Genomic DNA, 20,805 nt, shown 5'->3' with positions numbered 1-20,805 from the left:
TAGTTTCAGTGTTAAAGATTCCTACCCTCTCTCCCTCTGTGTCTGTTTCTCTCTTTCCATCTGAAAAGTAATCCTGGAGGGGGCCAGGTGATGGCCAGGTGGTGGTGCACCTGGTTAAGCACTCAAATTACAATGCTCAAGGATGAGAGTTTATTTAGTATTAGCACAGTGGAATCCTGGTAAGTTGGCCCATGAAATGTCTAGATTTCAAAGTTTACACCTATCTCATCTCTGCCCATGTTATGCTTCCCTAGGCCACAATCCCTGGACATACTCCCCTTTAAAAGATTATAGGTTTTTTTCTTTGCTTCCACTTTACCTCTACTATTTCTTAAATATTCAAAGTGAACCTTAAACAAGCCGTCTGTCCCTGAGAGATTGTATTCTCTATCAAATTCCAGATAAACAAAGTTATTGTATGTGGAAAAAATGTGGAGGCAATGCAGAAGACAAAGCACCCAGCCTTCCCCAACCCAGTCAGATACAGATTTGTTTGACGAGATTTGAGAAAGGATGTAGCAGAACAGACCAATAACATGGTACTATGTGTAACTAGTACCCGTCCACTGAAAAATGAGGCCAGAATCATTACTTTATTATCAGACAGGACCTCTAACTTGAAATATCACAGGTTATCACTAGTTTCAAATGAGAAATGTCAAATTCCAAAACAAGAAGTCTTTATCTAGCTATGTAAACTTCCTAAAGACAACATTAAAACAGTGATCCCGAAGAAGACAACATTAAAACAGTGATCCCGAAGAAGACAACATTAAAACAGTGATCCCGAAGGGTGTTTATTGAAATGGGAAGTTCAATGGAAGACAATTTCAGAAAATAGAACATAAACAAGGGAAATAAAGAATATAATATATAAGCTTTAAAAATAGAGGATAACACCAGCACAAAGACAGAAGTCAAAGGTGAAAGTAGTGAGCTGGAGGATATAGGGTAGAGGAAACTGTCAAAAATAGCAAAAAGAAAAAGAACCAAAACCAATGAAAATAATATGAGAGCTAAGGGACAGCATTGAAGGGACATAGGAGCAACAGAAGACAGAAAGGGACAGAATACTTATTTGAAGGTAAAATAGTTAAGAATTTCCCCCCGAATAAGGAAGCAGACACCCTGATCTAGGAAGCTGTAAGGGCTCCAAATGAAATAAACCAAAATAGAGGAATATCAAGATATATTAATTAAAACGGTAGATCAAAGAGGGCTGAAAGGAATGAGTTGCAAGGATCTAACAGACTTTGGTTGAAGGATATTCCTATTTTGGTGGTGGGTGTGGTGTGATAATATATTTTCAAGAGGTATGAATTTGTACTTCTAAAACATATAGTAATGTAAAGTAAGGTTATCTCAAAAATAAGATAAATTCATTAAGAATAACAAAGCAATGCTATCTTGTGGGAAGAGAGAGACAAAATTTACTCTGGACACTGTGACTTATTTTTCCAGACATAGGTACCTCAACAAGTTCCTTCCAACACCATATTCTTTAACATTTTTATTTGTTTATTTATGTAACACCAAAGGAATACTCTGGCATATGCAATACCAGGGACTAAACTCAGAGCCTCAAAATCCACACTGCATGCAGCACTCTTTGTTAATACTTTTTTCATGGTTTTTGCTCTTGAGTGAATTCTTGTGACAGCCTCAACCAACAGAGTACAACAGAAGTGGCAGTCTTTGACTTCCAATGCTAGGTCACAAAACATTCATATACTTTCTTCTACTTTAGTCCCTTGGAATTCTGCCACCATGTTGTGAGGAAGTTCAAATTAGGATATATTTAAATGTACACATACATGTATATATAAATGTTTTGGCTGACAATATATGCCATTACATGTGTGAGTACAACAGTCTTCATGATAACACCAGTTCCAATTTCTACCTGACTAGTCACATGAAAGGTTATAAGTAAGAATCCTAATATAGGTAACCCTCAAAACCATCAGGGATAATAATAAAATTCTATTTAACCTCTCCTAAAATATGGTCATTACCCAATCCAACTTCTCATTCTTTTTTGTCTTCATCTTTTTCTTTCTCTATTATTTCTGATACTCTACAGTTATTTAACTCAGCTGCTCATCTATTCTCCACTTTCACCTTGTGGTGGAAGGGGGAGATTTATTTTTCTCTTTAATACCCACTCTATCACCACCACCTTGAAGCCCATGAAATTAAACCACACTTACAGCCTCTTCTGCGTTGCAGCTCACTGCTGGTGCTGCTGCTCTGTGGAATCCAGATCTTCTGCAATCTGGTTTGGGTGAGCTCTTCCATCTCTAGAGACATATTATGTGTTACAGCTAATGGTACCACTGTCCACAAGGCACTAGGCCTCACTTCTTATCTTAATGTCTCTTCTGTTGCTGTAGCCACAACAGCAGGTGGATAGAGTTGAGCCAGAGAACTCAACTATGTGGAGCTTCTGAACCATTGGGCAGCCTCTCTCCAGTTTTCTCTCTTTTCAAATCTTTGTTTTCCTTGCTTACCTCTGTATGTACCAGGAGGGGCTTGGGTTCAAAAAGGGAGAGGTTGTACAGAGGTCATTGGAAGCTTCTGAACTCCAAGAACAGTGTACATAGGAGATAAATGGGAGCCCAGCAAGGAACGCAGCCAACAAGACAGTCCAGGTCTGGTCAGTGACCTCCCTCCAATGAAGAAAGGACTAGTAGATTATGCAAATAAAAGACCAAAGACCATTTGCTTATAACTCATGCAGGGAACACAGGTTTCAACATTTGTAAAATAAAATAAAAAACAAGTTTAAGTACAATGTGAAATTCCAGCACAGAAATAGAGGTCCAATCAGAAATTCAAGGTCCTCAAATATAAACAAAGTCACTGCTGAAAATGTGATGTTATGAGCTGAGAATGAAAGACCTGGACTGGAAATGGAAGGCTTATTGCTTATTGTCTCATCCACTACCTCACCCCAAAACGGCACTGAAATGTTGTGTTCCCCTGATTTCTGCTGCTTTTCCTGTCATAGGACATTTCACTCATATAATGTGCTTCTTAGAATACTCTTGGAGAGACAGGGCCTATCTGATCAACTTTATACTCTCTCCAGCCAAGGAGAGACTAAACCTAACACCTTGAGATGAAGAGTGAATAAAGACACCACTGGTGTGAAGAGATAGTAAGAACTGCCCACATTAACTGTCACTTGCTATCAGGTGCCTTCAGGAGAAAGGCATCATGATCTGATCCAGATTTCCTCATGCTAAGTATGACCATAGAGGTTGCATCAGGGAGTGTGGAGAGCAAAAAGCAATGCTCCCAAGTAAGGATAAGTCCATGAGCCAGAGACATTCTTCCCATACATCTTCAATTCACCCTGTCTCCTCCTCTTGGTTATTGTGAGGCTTTTATGTGTAGATCTCATCTAATGACAGTTTCCTAGGATGATATCCAAATATACTGTTACTTCATTCTTTCACAACCTTCCCACCCCCTGATGAGCTTCCAGTGATTGGCTATGAGAACTAATTCAACTTTCTTCCACTGAGCTGGGCTGCATGGGCCAATCTCTTGGGAATACAATTCTTTAATTCCCACCCTTCATTGGTCTCACTGACACGTGGCTACTTTTATTATTTATTTATTTATTTTGCCACAAAGGTTATCGCTGGAGCTTTGTGCCTGCAAAATAAATCCACCACTCCTAGTAGCCACCTTTCCTTCTTATTTATTTATAGCTACAGAGAGAAATAGGAGAGGAAGAAAGACACTTTCAGCACTGCTCCATCATTCATGAAGCTTCCTTCACTGAAGGTGGGTAACGTGTATGCTATACCAGGTACACCACCATCCATCCCTTGGCACACTGCCTTTTAAGAGAGAAATTGAGATCTAGGTGAGATAGAGAGGGGGAACAGAGAGACACCCGCAAACATGCTTTATTGATAGTGAAGTGTCCCCCTACAGATGGGAAGCCAGTGGGCTCGAACCCAGATCCTGGCATAGGTCCTTGTGGTTAGTACTATGTGCTTAACTGGGTGCACTACCACCTTGCCCCCACATTTTAATAACGTCTCTAAAATACATTCTCATATTCTAATATGTGTGATCCCCTCTAGCTGTTGTGCACAAATTATACCAAACTTCCAATACCATTTCAGAGAATTAAGTAACCTGAGACAGTAGACCACAGTGGTCAAGAACAATGGGTTATCTCACAGGAAAATATAGTCAAAGCACTCCTGAGGGGGAAAATGAGAGAAAAAAGAGGAGGAATCATAATCCATGACTTCAGTTTATACTATAAAGCAATAGTAGTTGAAACAGTGTATTCTTGGAACCCAAAGGAACACTTAGACCCGTGGAATAGAACAAAGAATCCATAAATAAATCCACAAATACACGGATAATTAAAATATGACAAAGGGGCAAAAGTCACTCAATGGTGCAGAAGAAATCCTCTTCAACAAATGGTGCTAGGAAAACTGGAAGTCACATGCAGAAAAATGAAACAATACCATCACTAAACACCATACACCAAATATTGACTTAAATGGATCAAAGACCTGGATGCTAGTCTTGAAACTGTAAAATACATAGAAGACATCAGTGAAACATTTTGGGACTGTAACATCAAAGATATATTTGGAGACTCAATCTCATAGACAATGAAAACTAAAATAAGATGTAATAGGTGGGACTACATCAAACTAAAAAGCTTCTATACAGAAAAATAAAACTACACAGGGATAAATGGACAACACTATAACTTGGAGAAGGTAACTGTACCTTATTCTTCTGACAAGGGACTGTCATCAAACACCAGGTTGTCAGAAAAGTCATGGCATATTTTTGTCTGTTTTTCTATTTAAACATGTATCATGACTTTTCCAACAACCCAATATATATAAATAAGTCATACAGCTCAACAACAAAACTACAAAAACAAATAATCTAATAAAACAGTGGGGGAAAGACATAAATAGATGCTTCTCCAAGGAAGACATACAGAACAACCAAAGACAAATGGGGGAAAAAGTTCCACTGCACTTATCATTGGAGAAATGAGAATTATAATTATACTAAGATTTCACCACTTGTGAGAATTATTAACATAAACAAAAATTGATAAGTATTTGGTGAGGATGTGGAAAAGGGTAAGTTATAAAGACCATGTGGTAGTACACCGCACTGAGTACACACATTACAGTGTGCAAGGACCTGAGCTCAAACCCCTGGCCCCCACCTTCAAGGAGGAGGATTCACAAGTGATGAAGCATTACTGTAGGCATCTCTCTTACTCTATCTCCCCTCCCCTCTCAATTTATCTGTCTCTGTCCAAAATAAATAAATATAAAATATTTAAAAATAAAAGAAACTGCTATATTGTTTGGTGCATATGAAACTTGGTACAGACTCCATGAGAACAGTACAGAGTCCTTAAATAAGTAAACACTGTTAGTGTTATATCCAAAGGGCATGAAAACACTTACTCAAATATGTACACCCTTGCATTTATAGCTATCATAGTCACAGTATCCTAAGCAAGAAAGCAAACCAAACACTGCATAAGGACATTAAGAGTATATAGTCAGTGGAATATTACTCTGCAATTAAATGATGAAATTGCAACCTTTGGAAGAAAATCAATGTAAATAGAAGTAGCAGTGCTTACTGAAGTCAGAGAGGAAATAAAAAAAAAAACTACTAAAAGGTTTCACTCATACATGGAATATAGATAACTGAAACACATGTAATTGTGAAAACAAAAAGTAGCCAAACTGTCTTTAAGACTTTGTGAGAATTATGGTGGTTATTGGGGCAGGGGTAGGGGGAACAGACCTTTGGTGGTGGTTGTGGCGTGGAACTATACCCCTATAATCTTAATATTTTCAAAAATTATTAAAGCAATAAGATTATTTTAAAAATAAGGTAATAAATAATTATTGGGTTTTGGAGTTATATTACTTAAGTAGAATTCCATCTCTTTTCCTTGCTGTGAGATCCTGGCGATAAGACAACTTTTCAATGTCTTGGCTTTTTTACCTGGGATATTGAACTGATAACAAGACCTACCACTTTTGGATTGGTAATAGATGGGGATCTACCTGGGAAATATATGCTCAATATATATTATAAAAAATCATGATCCACTCTGTGAAGTAAATGACCAATCACCCTTTAGATAAGTAAACTTGAATTATGACAAAGGGTTAACATTTACAATAAAGTACTGTCAATCAATCAATTAGAAAGATGAATATATTTTTACATTTTTGACTTTATTATACAGAAAGCTCATTACAAATTATTTCCAACAGTCTCAGGTAAGAAAACAGAGGTCTAAAGAGAAAATATTGTTCCTAAGGGCATTTAATAAATCAATCACCAAGTTAGGAAAATAACACCTGGGATTCATTTTCTCCCAGTATAGAGTTTTTCTTTTTATTTATTTTTTCAGCATAAGTTTTTTCTTTGGTTATTTGATTAATCTTTCTTGACTTGAGGATGTGGGATTTCAAATTAGTTCAGAAATTTTAGAATATTAGTCTCAGACTTTAAGAGACTATTCTCTTCATTCTAATTTGCCTCCTAACAGGTATTACTCTGTCAATGCTAACAATTAAAAAACAACGACTCACATATATGTTTTCTATAGTCTACAAAGCACCAAAATATTTCTTATACTATTTGCTGATGACAAATATTCTCACTGGTTTCAAAGGGAAATTGAGGTCTAGACACAGGTAGAGAGTCTGTTACATGAACCTTTCTGTTTACAGTTTTGCTTTTTTTTTTTTTTGTCCTCATGACCCTTCCAAGGGGTAGGAAGATAATTTTAGCAACAGGAAAACTGAGATAGGAGACTACATGGCTTTTGACAAGGTTTGAAAGGGTGAACCTGTGGACCAGGCTTGAAAGTCCAACTTAAAACTGCCTTGAAATAGTTTTTCTCTTTCATTATTACAAATTCTGATTCCAGAATTAGGAGAATAAAGCAAGTTTGTGGAAAAACCTAGCCTGTCTCCACTCATCAATCCCCAAATAACCTTCCCAGTATTTCACTCTTTACACATGCAAGTTTAAACTGCACTGGATGAGTCACTAGACCCAAAACACACCATGAACTTTTAAAACATATATATTTATTCCCTTTTGTTGCCTTTGTTGTTTATTGTTGTAGTTATTATTGTTGTTGTTGGATATGACAGAGAGAAATGGAGAGAGAAGAGGAAGACAGAGAGGGGGAGAAAAAGACATCTGCAGACCTGCTTCACCGCTTGTGAAGTGACTCCCCTGCAGGTGGGGAGCTGAGGGCTCAAACTGGGATCCTTACACCAGTCCTTGTGTTTTGTGCCACCTGTGCTTAACCCACTGTGCTACTGCCCAACTCCCATGCACATTTTTTTTTTACCTCTGCGTCTTGGCACAATCTTAAATTTATAGTCTTTCCTTCCATTTTAAGTGGAATCTCATTCTCTAAAGTCTGGCTGAATACTCGCCTCTATGAAAAGCATTCCATGTATCCTTGGGACAGACATTGCTTTGGTTCTCTTACTATTTTGTTATACTTCTGTCATTTGGGCGAGTATCCATTTGTATTTCACTGGTCTGCTTCTTGTCTAAACAGTGAGTTTCCTGAGGACAGGGACTAAATCTGTGTTTCTAGTATTAAACTCAGGCCCTAATACAGAGAAGATTCTCTCACAATTAGTGTTTGTATACTCTGTGTCCCTCTGTTCTAGATGCTTTCATCTAGGACAAATAATCGTATTGATTATAATTATTCATTAATTATAATTATAAATATTTTAATAACTATATAATAATCTAATTATAGTTCAATAAAGTAATTTTTGTTGCCCCAGGGGCTTCATTATCATGGGTCTACTTTATTTCTTGAGAGAGAGAAAGAGAGAGAGAGAGAGATAGAAAAGACAAGATAGCACCAAAGCTTCCCCCAGTGTGATGGCTGCCAGGTTCAAACCTGGGTTACACATACTGTAAAGCAGGCACCCTCCCAAGTGAGCTATTTGTCAAGCCCAGCAAGCTAAATGTTTAGACAGAGGAAATGAGGAACAAGATGAAGAAGTAACTTGTTCTGAAGGCAGAAGGTGGCCTCTAGAAAGTTTCTCAGTCTTGTGTTACAACAGAATGAAAAATGGAAAGGTTGAATTAACTTGTAGAAAAAGTGCTTATTCAGTATCAGAGATTGACTCATGATCAAGAGTGGAGCTGCAAATTCTATAAGGGAGTTATCTCTATGCAGGCAAACAACAGAACCCGACCACCACCACCCCCCCCAAAGTATATGGTTTGGGGGTGAATCCTATTAAGAGGAGTATCAAGACAGTAACAATAGATGACAAAAATTACAAAGGAGGGCTGGGGAGAAAGCAAAATGGTTATGCAAAGAGACTTTCATGCTTGAGGCTTCAACGTCACAGGTTCAATCCCCAGCACCACCATAAATCAGTGCTCTGGTCTTTCCCCTCTCTCTGTATCTCTCATTAAAATAAATTTTTGAAATGTTAAAAGATTAGAAAAATACAACAGTTTCTCCTTACTAGAAATTCTAGGAGTGTATGGGTGAGAATGCATTTGTATGGGTGTTAGGGTGCAGAGGGCAGATAAGACATATGCTTACAGGGTGATATATATATTCAGGCTTTCTGTAGCAGTAGCCTAGAATCCACTTTCTTAGGTACTGCTGCCCTGACTCATCAAACTGAATAAGAGCAGTTTAAAGGACTGTGGGTGTTTCTATTGCTTATAAAGAAAAGCTGGTTCACTTATCTCACATAGAACATGGAAACCATGAAATCTGTCTAAAGAGCTTTAGTTCTTGTTCTTTAAGTCCCTCTTCACCTTTGTGAAGAAATTACTGAAACCCAGAGAAGCTAAAGATTCTTCAAAGTGCTGTAGAAAACCAGTCCTACTTTATACACCAGTGGATAGTAAGAGAAATTATCTCTATCATCAAGTTCATTCAAAATTGAAATAGACCAAATTAGCTTTCTTTATGTTAATATTTTATTTATTTATTTATTCCTTTTGTTGCCCTTGTTGTTTTATTGTTGTAATTGTTATTGATGTTGTCGTTGTTGGATAGGACAGCGATAAATGGAGGGAGGAGGGGAAGACAGAGAGGGGGAGAGAAAGATATACACCTGCAGACCTGCTTCACCACTTGTGAAGCGACTCCCCCTGCAGGTGGGGAGCCTTCTGTTGGTCCTTGCGCTTTGTGCCACGTGTGCTTAACTGGCTGCACTACTGCTAGACTCCCCCAAATTAGATTTCTAATTGTGCTGGAGAGCTTCCCTTTGAGTCAATGTCTCACAAAGACAGACTAGAATGGATGAGAGATACATTAGATAAATACCATTTTCCTTGCCAACTTCCCCATACCCTCTAATGTATATTTTAAGATACTACCCATGCAAATGAAAACTTTCTAGACCACCTGAAAAATGAATCTGTATTTGTGCAACAATTTTCTTTTCCTTTTGTCTTACCTTTTCTTCTAGAGACTTTTTCTTCCATCACTAATTATCCAACATCCTGATCTCTTGCATTCAGACCTCCAAAGCAAGGTCCAGTAAGTGACATCAAAGTGGGAGCCTGGAGTGTTTGTTAGTTTCCTGAGAGGACTGTGGAAGTATTCTTGGTCAGAGGGCGTGTTTATGCTCTGTTGAAATGTCAGTTGTTACATTTGCCAAATGAGTTCTTGAGCCACTCAGAGTTTTTACTCTTCAGGTCAACCACGTGTTCACCCTGCCCTAAATGTCAGAACTAATTTTAACAAAGCACTGCAGAACAGAAAAGTTAAAACCGGTAATGAGATAGGAAAGATCTGATTTTTCTTGGGACTGAATCTCGGAGTAGTCTTTGGTGTAAAATCTGTACAATCATTACTGGAAAACAATTTGACAATATGGAATAAGACCAATAAATATGTTCATTTCCTATGTCACAGTTATCCTTTTTGGGGGGGATTCAACTCTGAGGCAATAACCCAGGATATGGGAAAACTGAAACATCAAAATTTAAATTGCATAGATATTTTCTAATGGCAAAAATAGAAGTAACCTTAAATTTTCCAAGAGGAAAAACAGTTCTTTGGGCTCTAAAAATCATTAAATTATTATTATTATTATTTTTACCAGAGGGCTGTTCAGATTTGGTTTATGGTGGTGCGGGGATTGAAACTGGGATTTCAGAGCCTCAAGTATGTGAGTCTCTTTGCATAAGCGTTATGCTATCTACCCCTGCTCTTAAAATTGTTAAATTCTTGGGTGGAAAATAATTATTCTACTATTCTGGGCAAGGATGCAAAGTTATATGTTTTTTCTCTGGGAGTTGGATATGTCTATTATTACTATTTCTGTATTCTCCAAAACAAACCATTAATCTGTTGATGTTGTTGCCTTTGTTCATACATTCAACTAATGTGTATTTCAAAAGACTAATTTAATTACAAGAGGATAAGAGAGAGAACCAGAGTACCTCTTTGGCCTATGCAGTGGTTGGGATTGAACTCCACAGACACTGAGCATGCAAGCTTTGCCCTTTATCAATGTGTCAGCTACGCACGTTGCACGAACAGTATTTATTGACTCCTCATATACACTGTGTTTCATGTTGGGGGTATGGAGATAACAAGATAAATGGCCATACTGCTCTGAAATTGCTGGCAGTCTAGAAATGGAAGTAGCTATGTATTGTGATAAGTACAGTGAGAGAATGTAGCAGTGTGGTGGGTCATTAGGGGAAAAGATCCCACTGGGAAGATGTATAGTTATGAAACAGTAAATTCAGAAAATTATTTTTTGAGTTGACCAGAATTCTAGGTATATCACTTTTGTTAGACTGGGGTAAACTCACGCATCACATCTCTTACCTAGTAGCTCTGAGAACAAAATAAAGCATATGGAAAAGTTATGGATTATACCAGCAGTCAGTGATGCTCTGGAACTCAAATTCTCTGAACCTGAGGGGAAAAAAATGGAGCTAACGGGAAGGGAAGTTGTAAAACCCAAGATAATGGCTACTGGGCGGTGTCAGACCGCCTCCTCCCTCTCTTGTTCTAGACCAACAGAGTCAGACTCCCACTCCAAAGTCTACTATCTATCGAATGCTTCTGGTGCCTTTGTCCCTCCAACCTTGTCCCTAGCCAACTCCTTACAGGGCGGGGCTTCGCTGACTACTGGGTTCCGCTCTAGATTCAGTGGCTTGAAAAGTGGCGAGATTCCATTAGTAAGTATTTGGAAACACTAAGAGAATGGGGACTATTCACTGGAGCAGAAACCCAGATTGTTGGAGTTGACTTTCTGCGCCGTCAGACCAGCGGCTTTTTTTTTTCCACTTAAACGTCCCCCAGAGCCCACCCCTTTAGCGTACTCTGCTCCAGCCAATGAGAACCGAAGAACTTGAAGCCCCGCCCTAATTACGTCAGACCCTTACGTGATATGCACGCAAACGCCTGCGCAAAGGCGCGCGGAAGGCGAATCCTGGTGACCTGGCGGAGTTTCTTGGCAATTTCCCTTTCTGCTGTTAAGATGTTACGCATAGTGAGTTGGAATATCAACGGGATCCGGAGCCCCCTGCAAAGAGTGATAAACGAGGACCCCAACACTAGTACCACTATGGCCTTGGAACGTACTTTGGACAAACTGAATGCCGACATTGTGTGTCTCCAGGAGACCAAAGTGACCAGTGAGTGCATATACCGTAAGGGTCGGCGAACTAGCTCGCTTGAATAGTGCGCTGCTGTGCCAAGTGCACCATCTAGATTTGAGGCCGGACTCCACCACATTGGAGGAGCTTTAGTGCTTCTCTTTCACTCTCTCTTTACGTAACTATCTATATTCCTACCATATATCCATCCCTTATCTGCTGACTTTTATCCCCATCTCTTTATTTCAATTTCCCATTTCTCTGTACTTACAGCTCTCCACTTACACATATTTCTACATCCTAAGCACCTCCCCCTTTGCCCCCTACTTCACACTCCTGTTGTATCTCCTAACTTCCATGTAAAATTTTGACTTAGGACCTTAATTTCCCTTGCCTTGGCAGTCTCCATTCTCCCTTAGGTCTTCCTATTCCTACTCATTTCTCTGCCCCAGTTTAATTTTTGAAATTTCCTACCTCCTATAATGTTCTATCTCTAGCGCCCAAAGTCAGTCCTCTAACTCTTACCTGCCTTTCTGTAAGAGTCTCTGATTCTTGCCCAGCCTTTGTCCTCAACTCAGATTTCCTAATTTCTTCCCTTTTATACTTCCATCATAAATCCTTAGTGCCGTTTATTTCTTTTCTTTTCTTTTTTTCCCCTCCAGGTTTATCGCTGGGACTCAGCGCCTGCACCACGAATCCACTGCTCCTGGAGGCTTTTTTTTCCCCTCATTGTGTTGTTGCCCTTGCTGTTGTCGTTATCGTTATTGTTGCCATTGATGCTGTTGTTGTTGGATAGGACAGAGAGAAATTGAGGGGGAGAGAAAGATAGACACCAGAAGACCTGCTTCTCTGCTTGTGAAGCGACCCCCCTTCAGATGGGGAGCCAGGGGCTGGACGGGAATTCTTACTTTGGTCCTTTCCTTTGTGCCATGTGCGCTTAACCCATTGTGCTACTGCCCAACACTCAGTTTCATTTATTTGCTTCAGTCTCTTCTCACAGATCAGAACCTAATATCTTATTTCCTATCATTCTTATTTCCTGTCCCATCCCAAGTTTAAAATTCCTAATTCCCTCTCCTTCCCACGTACTACCAGTTCCTTAATTCCTTCTTTCTGCCACCCACTCCTTTATGAGCTATCTTTTATCCAATTTTACCTTTAACCCTAGTTCACATCCTCTCATTTCCTCTATTTCTGATCCCAATCTAGATTCCCAGTCCCCACATCATTATCGTCATTCCTACCTCTGCTTCCTTCCATCACTGCTCTTCCACCCAGTTCTCCACCTCCCACTCTATAGGCTCCTCCGGCCTCCTAATTCTGATATCAGTTGTCTCTATATTCCCCGCTTTTCTAACTCATTTTCTAAGCACAGGTACTTCATTTTTTCATGCCCAACTTTGTGTCTGATGTGTGCTAGGAATTACTCAAAAATTGTGATTCTTAGTCTTTGTACATTCTGGATCTGAATTTTATCTCTGACATAATCGTTTGTGTTTCTTTTCAGGAGATGTACTGACAGAGCCTTTGGCTATCATTGAGGGTTATAACTCCTACTTCAGCTTTTGTCGTAACCGCAGTGGCTATTCTGGTAAAAAGGGCTCTCCAGCAACTTAAAATCTGTGGTGGGGGCAGGTAGAGAAAAAGGGTTTCCAATATTTGATGATAAAGTAATAAGAAACTTGGGCTTAATTTAGTTTATAGAGCTGAAGAATGAAAAATGAAATTATGTTAAGGGTATATGTATGTATGTTTTTTTTTCCTGTTGGAACTCAGATGCACAGTGGTGTTTGGTTAATTGTATAAACTCTGGAACTAGACTTCTAGCCTTGGTTTAGATTCTAGATAATTTTTAATATTTTATTAAATAGAAACAGATAAATTGGGAGGGGAGAAGGAAGTAGACAGGAAGATAGAGAAACACCTATAGCACTATTTCACTACTCATGAAGCTTCCCCCTGCAGGTGGGGACCAGGGGCTTGAACTTGGGTCCTTAAGCAGGTGCATCCACTACCAGCTCCCCTAGATCACTTTCTGTCTCTCTGGCAAATACTCTCTGGCAAAGTTGCTTCACCTCTTCCTGCTAAAGATTGCATAAGTGAAAAAATGAGAATAATGCCTATTTCTCAGGGCTATCTCAAGTATTAAATGAACCAGTCCATATGATAATGAAAGCTTGACACTTTTTTTAGACAAAAAAAAAAAATCAGAACGTTAAGGTTTGAATTGATTTACCTCAGGCGTTAAGGGGAGCAGTGGATAGCTCTTGAGTTGGGAGAACTGTCAGGAGAACCACATTTGATGAATATGTCTCACATGATTTGTGTGGGTACAACAGGCATAGTGGCAGTAAGTAGTCTGTGCAACAGGCTGTTGATTTCCAGGCCTGCTCAAAGAACCTTGTCTATCTCTAGGTGTAGCCACCTTCTGTAAGGATAGCACTACCCCAGTGGCTGCTGAAGAAGGCCTGAGTGGTCTGCTTGCCACTCAGAATGGGGATGTGGGTTGCTATGGAGATATGGATGAGTTCACTGAAGAGGAGCTTCGGGCTCTCGATAATGAGGGTCGGGCCCTCCTTACACAGCACAAGATCCGGTAATATCCCACATATCCCTGTCATTGAACACCTCTGATTCTACTCTGTGAATGTGATGATTCTGATATTATGAATAAGTTCCCCCACTTTTTTTTCCTGGACTTCAGCCCTGACTGGATTATTCACTATATGATCCTGGGCAAATAATGTCGCTCTGAGGCTTGAATTTCCCATATCTATGGTGGGAGGTAAAGGTTGGGGGCTGGCTGAGAAGTCCATCTCTGTTATTGCTGCAGGTCCCTCAGAAGCAGCTTATCAATATTGACATTGTCCAGTTGTTCTGAGTGACCTGTCTTTGTGAATGAAAGCACCATGACCTGGTTTACCTGAGTTGGTGATCTCAGATATCTCTTTGCCTCAGCTGTAGTCAGTCAAATCTTAGTACATGGCATCCTATTCCTGTCTCTCCAACCCCTTTCTTCTGTTTCCCTTCCACTAAAAGCCCACATGGTATGGGAAGGGGAATGGAGATGTTTAAATAACCATTTTTGGATGCTCTCTTTCTCTGCAGCACACAGGAAGGCAAGGAGAAAACTTTGACCTTAATTAATGTATACTGCCCCCATGTGGACCCTGGGAAGCCGGAACGTTTAGCCTTTAAGATGCACTTTTATCGCTTACTGCAGATTCGAGCAGAAGCCCTCCTGGCAGCTGGCAGGTACTATAAACCTGAGCCGTAACATTTACTTTAACTTACCCTGGGTGCCTGGATTCAATGGAAAGGATATGGGATCTTTGTCTTTTGAGTTCTCTTGTTCCATGTTTGTAAATACCACATGTCTGCCTGAATAGGTTTCTAAGATCTGTGGGTATACAAATAAAGGTTTTGTACTCAGGTACCTCTGAATACCTATTATGGGTTCTTTAAATTACTGTGATCCCCTAGGGTAACACCCTCTCTATTTTATGTTCCATCAAATGTGTGTGAATCCCTTCTTAATAGATTTTTTTTTTCAAGATAAAAGATAAAGTAACTGGGAGTAAATTAACAGTCTTGTTCCAGGAAGGAAGAGAATAGTGAGGGTGGATTAGGGCAATCTGGATGCTTCCTAAAGGAAGTGGAATATTAACTAACTCAGAATTGAAGGATCAGAAAGATGCCATTAGGTAGAAATTAGTGAGGTGGCCATATCAAACAGAATGTCAACCATGTAAATTAGAATATATTACTGTTGGTTTCCACCTGGACTTCTTTGTGATGGGAGGTAGCATATCTGAACTCTTGGGACTGCGAGAAAAAAGATTAACCAGCACTAGTATCCTTTCTTGAATGTCCAGTTGTCAATCTTATATTGTTTTTCAGCCATGTGATCATTCTCGGTGATCTGAATACAGCCCACCGCCCTATTGACCACTGGGATTCAGTAAACTTGGTAAGATTTTCTTTGGGCCCTTGCCTCACTTTTGACTGAGATTTTGCTTAGTCAGCCAGTCACTTGGGGGGGGGCGGGGGGGGGTTGCGGTTAGAGGAAGCTTCCTTCATGGAAAGACAAAGGTTAGTTTGATATACTGTTTTCAAAGCACTGGGGATTGTTTATTCATCAGACATTACTTATTGTACCTGTGACCTAACTCTGAGCCTTGTATTTGGGACTCAGTTATCAGTCAGATCCAGATTTTTGGCACTTTAGAGCTCCCAGTGTGGTAGTAGATTATGGACACTTAACTATTAGTTATAGAATGGTTTCTTAAGGGAGTCAAGTGGTAGCTCGGCAGGTTAAGCGCACGTGGTGCAAAGCATAAGGACCGGCACAAAGATCCTGGTTCAAGCCCCCAACTCCCCAGCTGCAGGGGAGTCGCTTCATAAGCGGTGAAGCAGGTCTGCAGGTGTCTATCTTTCTCTCCCCCTCGCTGCGTTCTCTTCCTCTCTCCATTTGTCTCTGTCCTATCCAACAACAACAACAGCAACAACAACAACAATAATGATGATAAACAACAAGGGCAACAAAAGAGAGAAAAAAATGGTCTCTTAAGGGCTGAGGCAGAGATAGTAGCCCAGGGAGGCCAAAAGACTCCAGAAGTAGGTTTTTTGACTACTCTGGACATCAGAGAAATGTGAAAAATGATTGTTTTATTTTTTTAGCCAGAGATGTTCACAGTTCTGACTTATGGTGGTATCAGGGATTAAATCTGTAGCCTTAGAACCTCAAGTGTTAAATTCTGTCTCAAGTGTCAAATTCTCTTTGCATAATCATTGTGCCATCTCCCTGGTCTGAAAATTATTTAATCTTCAAAGACAACTAGAACAGATTTTTTAATAGGTAGAGGGAGCAAAATATACCATCATGAGCAAAGGCTGCAAGTCACATGGGGGGAAGTCCTTCCTATTTTTGTTTAAAGGAGTTGGCATAGGAAGGGAGTTGAGTTGGCAAGAAATGGAGCTGGAGAGTCCTTTGGGATTCAGATTTGTCAAACCTTCAACTCTATTGTTTTGATAACTTCCCTAATATACTGTGTTTAATGCTGGATCAAGGAAGGGAGTAGCTCCCAAATATGGGAAAGGTGTCTAAATACTGTTGACTGTAAATCCTATCAATTTGATGATCTGGAACCCGTAGGAACCTATGTGACCTCTGCATCCCTATAGATCTGAGCTCACATTCTGTGGTCATGAGTAGGAACGTTCCAAGCTGCCCCAATTTCAGGACCCATCTTCCTCAGGTGGCATAGAGTATGTTGTCCAGCCTTCCTTCAGAGGATAGGACATTCTCTACTGTTGTTGATGATCCACGTTGAGAGCAAGGTTCTATGGGGGCTCACAAAGGGGCCTATTTTGTTGTTCCTGATAGAGATGACTGGTAACAATGGAGAGAGGGATTTATTCGAGGTCTAGGCTATCATGTCTGTTTGGGAATCTCAGGACTCCCTGACTAGGGCCCCAGCTGATGGGGTGGCCTGATAGTGACTAAAGAGTCATTGTTAAGGTATTTGGCAAATATTTTTAACTTGTTTTTCATTCCTCTGGTGAGAAATACTGAAATTTGATTGATTATGCAAATAGCAACCTTTTAGATTTGATGTTTATGAACTAATACAAGGCAAATGTAGTCTGATGCAAAAGGAAGAATAGACATGGACTTTTAAATCACGAAGTATAGAAATTGAATCCCAGCTCTGCATGTTCAGGGCTATGTAATCTTGTTTGAGTAGTTGTTTTCTTTGGAAAAAGTATGTTTTCTTATAAAATGAGGTAGTTAAAAGTTCCTTCTTCATTCCCCTCCTCCTTCCCCCAGGAATGCTTTGAAGAAGACCCAGGGCGAAAATGGATGGATGGCTTGCTTAGTACCCCAGACAGTCAGGCTGAATCTCATGTAGGGCCTTTCATTGATAGCTACCGTTGCTTCCAGCCAAAGCAAAAGGGGGCCTTTACCTGCTGGTCAGTAGTCACTGGTGCCCGCTATCTGAACTATGGTTCCCGACTTGATTATGTAATTGGGGACAAAAGCCTGGTCATAGACAGCTTCCAGGCCTCCTTTTTGATGCCTGAAATAATGGGCTCTGATCATTGCCCTGTGGGTGCAGTCCTGAATGTGTCATCTGTGCCTGCAAAACAATGTCCACCTCTGTGTACCCGCTTCCTTCCTGAGTTTTCAGGGACTCAGCTCAAGATCTTTCACTTCCTGGTTCATCAGAAACAAGATCCTGCAATCAAACAGTCAACACTACAGCTCAGCAAGCAAAGTCAGCCACCATCTCACCAGAATAAAGCCCGTTTACACTCAACCAGGCCTCGACCAGCTCAAGTTGGCTCCAACAGAGGCCAAAGAAACCTGAAGAGCTATTTCCAACCCTCTCCAAACTTGGAATGTCCTAGCTTCAATGCACTCGTGACTCCAGAGATGCCTGGAGAGGTGTTGGTGAAAGTGATGAAGGGGCAGGTCAAGACTTCAGATTCAAAGGCCAAAGATGAGAAAGAAGTACAGACCTCATTTTGGAAGTCTGTGCTAGGAGGACCCTTGCCTATACCGCTCTGCAAGGGTCATAGGGAGCCATGTGTACTGCGAACTGTAAAGAAGCCAGGACCCAACCTGGGTCGCCATTTCTACATGTGTGCCAGGCCCCAAGGTCATCCCAGTGACCCTTCATCCCGCTGCAACTTCTTCCTCTGGAGCAGGCCCAGCTGAACACATCTAGGCCTAGGAATGTCTGGTATGATCAATGCTGAACATGAACTGGTCAGCTTCTTTCTAAGATGCTTCCTCTTCCCCTTCCATTTTCCTCAACGATTATTCCCTTTTCTCTTCTTCCTCTAGCGCTTCTCTTCCTCTCTTCTTCCTGCCATATCTCCTTCTTGGTGAATTCTTATGTCTTAACGCTACGACACAAACCCTTATCCCACTTTCTTTTTTTTTTTTAAATTCCTTATTGGGGGATTAATGGTTTATAGTCAACAGTAAAATACAATAGTTTGCATATGCATAATATTTCTCGGTTTTCCACATAACAATTCAACTCCCGCTAGGTCCTCCTCTGCCATAATGTTCCAGGACCTGAACCCCCCACCTCTCACCCCACAGTCTTTTATTTTGGTACAATGCACCAACATTAATCTATTTTCTATCTTATTATCATAAGTACATAGTTACCCTAGACTTGTGATTTTAAACTCTTTCCTTCTTTGTTGGAAAATATATTTGTGCCTAAATAAAATTTGTCTTTATTTTAATTCACCACACTGTATGGACATTTTGGGTGTACTACATGAAATTGAATCAAAGATGTAATCTAAATGCTAGATTTGCCAACTGCCTTAACTCTGATGATAAAACTCCCAGGGAAGGAGAAAGGTAAAAATATGGTGCTTACCACAAAGGGTTCAGTTGACTTGCAGAGGTTCTCTGCACTGATTAATTTGAATCAGCAAAGAGAAGTAGCTGTAGTGTGGTATGATGTTTAAGTGTGATGTGTATCCTTAAACTAGTGCTTAGCAGTTGGTGTGTCCTACAGCTGTCATAAATGGGGTATGAGGTGGAAAGCCTTAGATTTGCCAGGCAGGGCCAGGAATTACACAAGTGTCAGGAAATATTACCTGCTAGGCAGGTAGTATTAATTCATTCAGGTGTGCTATACAAGTGTTTCCGGTGTTATGAGACCTGGAAAGGTAAGCACTGCCTTGTGGTTGCTTTCTTCAAGTCTCCTTATCTTGGAAAAAGCAGCTGATAAGTCCTGTCCTATAAGTTGTAGAAAGAAGAATATAGTGGATTCAGAAGACACCCATTCCTTTTGCTGGAAAATGCCCTCAAATTTTGGGAAGCTACTCCTTTTCTCCAGGCAATTTGGTTAAGGCTGACTAAAAATCCTTCCTAGCTTGAGGGGCTACTTATTACCCAGATTTCTAAATCTTCCAGTAGAGCATCAGTTCCTGGATTTTTTTCTAAACCATTTCAAATGAAATTGCTCTGTGTCCAAGCTCTGTAGTTTTTGTCTTATCATCTTACTCTGTTTGGATTAGTTCCCTTATCATTAAAATGGGATAGTCAGATCAGCAAATGCTCTCTGGTGTCCTCATGGCTCTGTCACTTGTTTGAGGAAGTCATGTATAATGTAAGTGTCAGTTTTATACTGAAAAAAGGAATCACAAATGCTGCAATTGGCTTTTTATTTCCAAACTCAAGTAATCTAGAAGCATACAACAAAGCAGAGGTCCTTATGCAAATGTATTGCAAGTGGGATGGGGATTCGAAGCTGCTGACTTCTCAAGCATAGATGGTCACATACTGAGGCCCCATATTCCCAAAGTAGGAACGCTCCCATTCACTCATGAGCTCAAAGTGTACAGGACGATGGCAGAAATTGCAGGCAGCTACAGACACATCCTGTAGGGGTAGCCCCACCTCAGACCAAGTTGCCAGTAGTTTCTCTGTAGTTGGTAAGGGAGGGAAGGAAAAAAAAAAACTGGTTAGACTAGGTCTTCTGAGTTCTTCTGAAACAGTCCAGTTACAGGGTTGCATTGGATCGACCTTCTCGTGGTGCATCCCATGAGTACCCATTCATTGGGGAAACTGACGATCCTTCCTAGCTGACTGAATCCACATGGATCCCAGTTACTTTCAAAGCCAGCAACAAGCAGCTCCTGACAGCTTTGCTGTTGACTGGCTACGGAAGAAGGGCAAACGCTAGAAGAAGAAGTCCAGTTACAAATACAGATACCCTCAATCCTTAGAGATGTTTCAGATCTGGCAGTAGTCTCCCCTTCTCCATTGTGTGCTATAAAATTTACCACTTAGGTATGGGTACTGTGATATGTGAAAGATTTGAAAACACTTGATACAACTTGAAATTATACTAGTCTTGCCTGGACCACAACTTAGACCAAGAATTAAAATCAGTCTGCTTGGAAACTCCTATCCTGGTTGAATATAATGACACTGATGTTAAACATGCAGTGTTGTGATCTAAAGTGGGTGAGAACCAAGAGGACAGAACATGGCCCTACTGTTGGAAGTGCTTTAGGTTCCAGGACTCTGTCCTTTGCTTTTTATCTGCTCACTGGTTTGATGATTTTTTTCCTAGTCTTTAAACACTATAAATACATGATGATAATTAGCAA

General features: G+C 40.2%; 3 protein-coding genes across 9 annotated transcripts in view; 1 reads left to right on the top strand and 2 right to left on the bottom strand.

The window, feature by feature from the left end:
- Positions 1–9,636, bottom strand: part of PFKFB1 (6-phosphofructo-2-kinase/fructose-2,6-biphosphatase 1) — a 93,495-nt gene extending 83,859 nt beyond the window's left edge. For 4 of the 6 annotated variants that reach the window (XM_060183369.1, XM_016194165.2, XM_016194166.2 and 1 more), the window contains exons 1-2: positions 9,498–9,632; positions 2,211–2,300 (exon numbers count right to left, since the gene is read on the bottom strand). In XM_060183369.1, coding sequence (XP_060039352.1) covers positions 2,211–2,300; positions 9,498–9,525 — 118 coding nt within the window. In that variant the 5' untranslated portion in view covers positions 9,526–9,632. Of the gene's footprint in view, positions 1–2,210; positions 2,301–9,497 lie in introns of all 6 variants that reach the window. The other 2 variants (XM_060183368.1, XM_016194164.2) reach the window with 2 other exon arrangements.
- Positions 9,637–11,463: 1,827 nt separating this feature from the next.
- APEX2 (apurinic/apyrimidinic endodeoxyribonuclease 2) lies at positions 11,464–18,925 on the top strand. The gene is made up of 6 exons (XM_007536807.3): positions 11,464–11,697; positions 13,166–13,249; positions 14,074–14,254; positions 14,767–14,913; positions 15,559–15,628; positions 17,489–18,925. The coding sequence occupies exons 1-6, from the start codon at positions 11,541–11,543 to the stop codon at positions 18,377–18,379; spliced, it is 1,530 nt and encodes a 509-aa protein (XP_007536869.1). The 5' UTR covers positions 11,464–11,540; the 3' UTR covers positions 18,380–18,925.
- Positions 18,926–19,837: 912 nt separating this feature from the next.
- Positions 19,838–20,805, bottom strand: part of ALAS2 (5'-aminolevulinate synthase 2) — a 38,418-nt gene continuing 37,450 nt past the window's right edge. For both annotated transcript variants that reach the window (XM_060183360.1, XM_060183359.1), the window contains exon 10: positions 19,838–20,115. In XM_060183360.1, the coding sequence (XP_060039343.1) occupies positions 19,952–20,115 (164 nt within the window). In that variant the 3' untranslated portion in view covers positions 19,838–19,951. The remainder of the gene's footprint in view (positions 20,116–20,805) is intronic.

The sequence above is a fragment of the Erinaceus europaeus genome, chromosome X, assembly GCF_950295315.1.
Source record: "Erinaceus europaeus chromosome X, mEriEur2.1, whole genome shotgun sequence".
Taxonomy (NCBI): domain Eukaryota; kingdom Metazoa; phylum Chordata; class Mammalia; order Eulipotyphla; family Erinaceidae; genus Erinaceus; species Erinaceus europaeus.
The sequence above is the reverse complement of the archived record's forward strand: the minus strand, read 5'-3'. Positions and strand labels throughout refer to the sequence as shown.

Coding starts and splice junctions, on each gene's coding strand:
- APEX2 (XM_007536807.3), top strand. CDS start 11,541: ATGTTACGCATAGTGAGTTGGAATATCAACGGGATCCGGAGCCCCCTG. Junction 13,250..14,073: donor TAACCGCAGTGGCTATTCTG/GTAAAAAGGGCT, acceptor GTCTATCTCTAG/GTGTAGCCACCTTCTGTAAG. Junction 15,629..17,488: donor ACTGGGATTCAGTAAACTTG/GTAAGATTTTCT, acceptor TCCTTCCCCCAG/GAATGCTTTGAAGAAGACCC.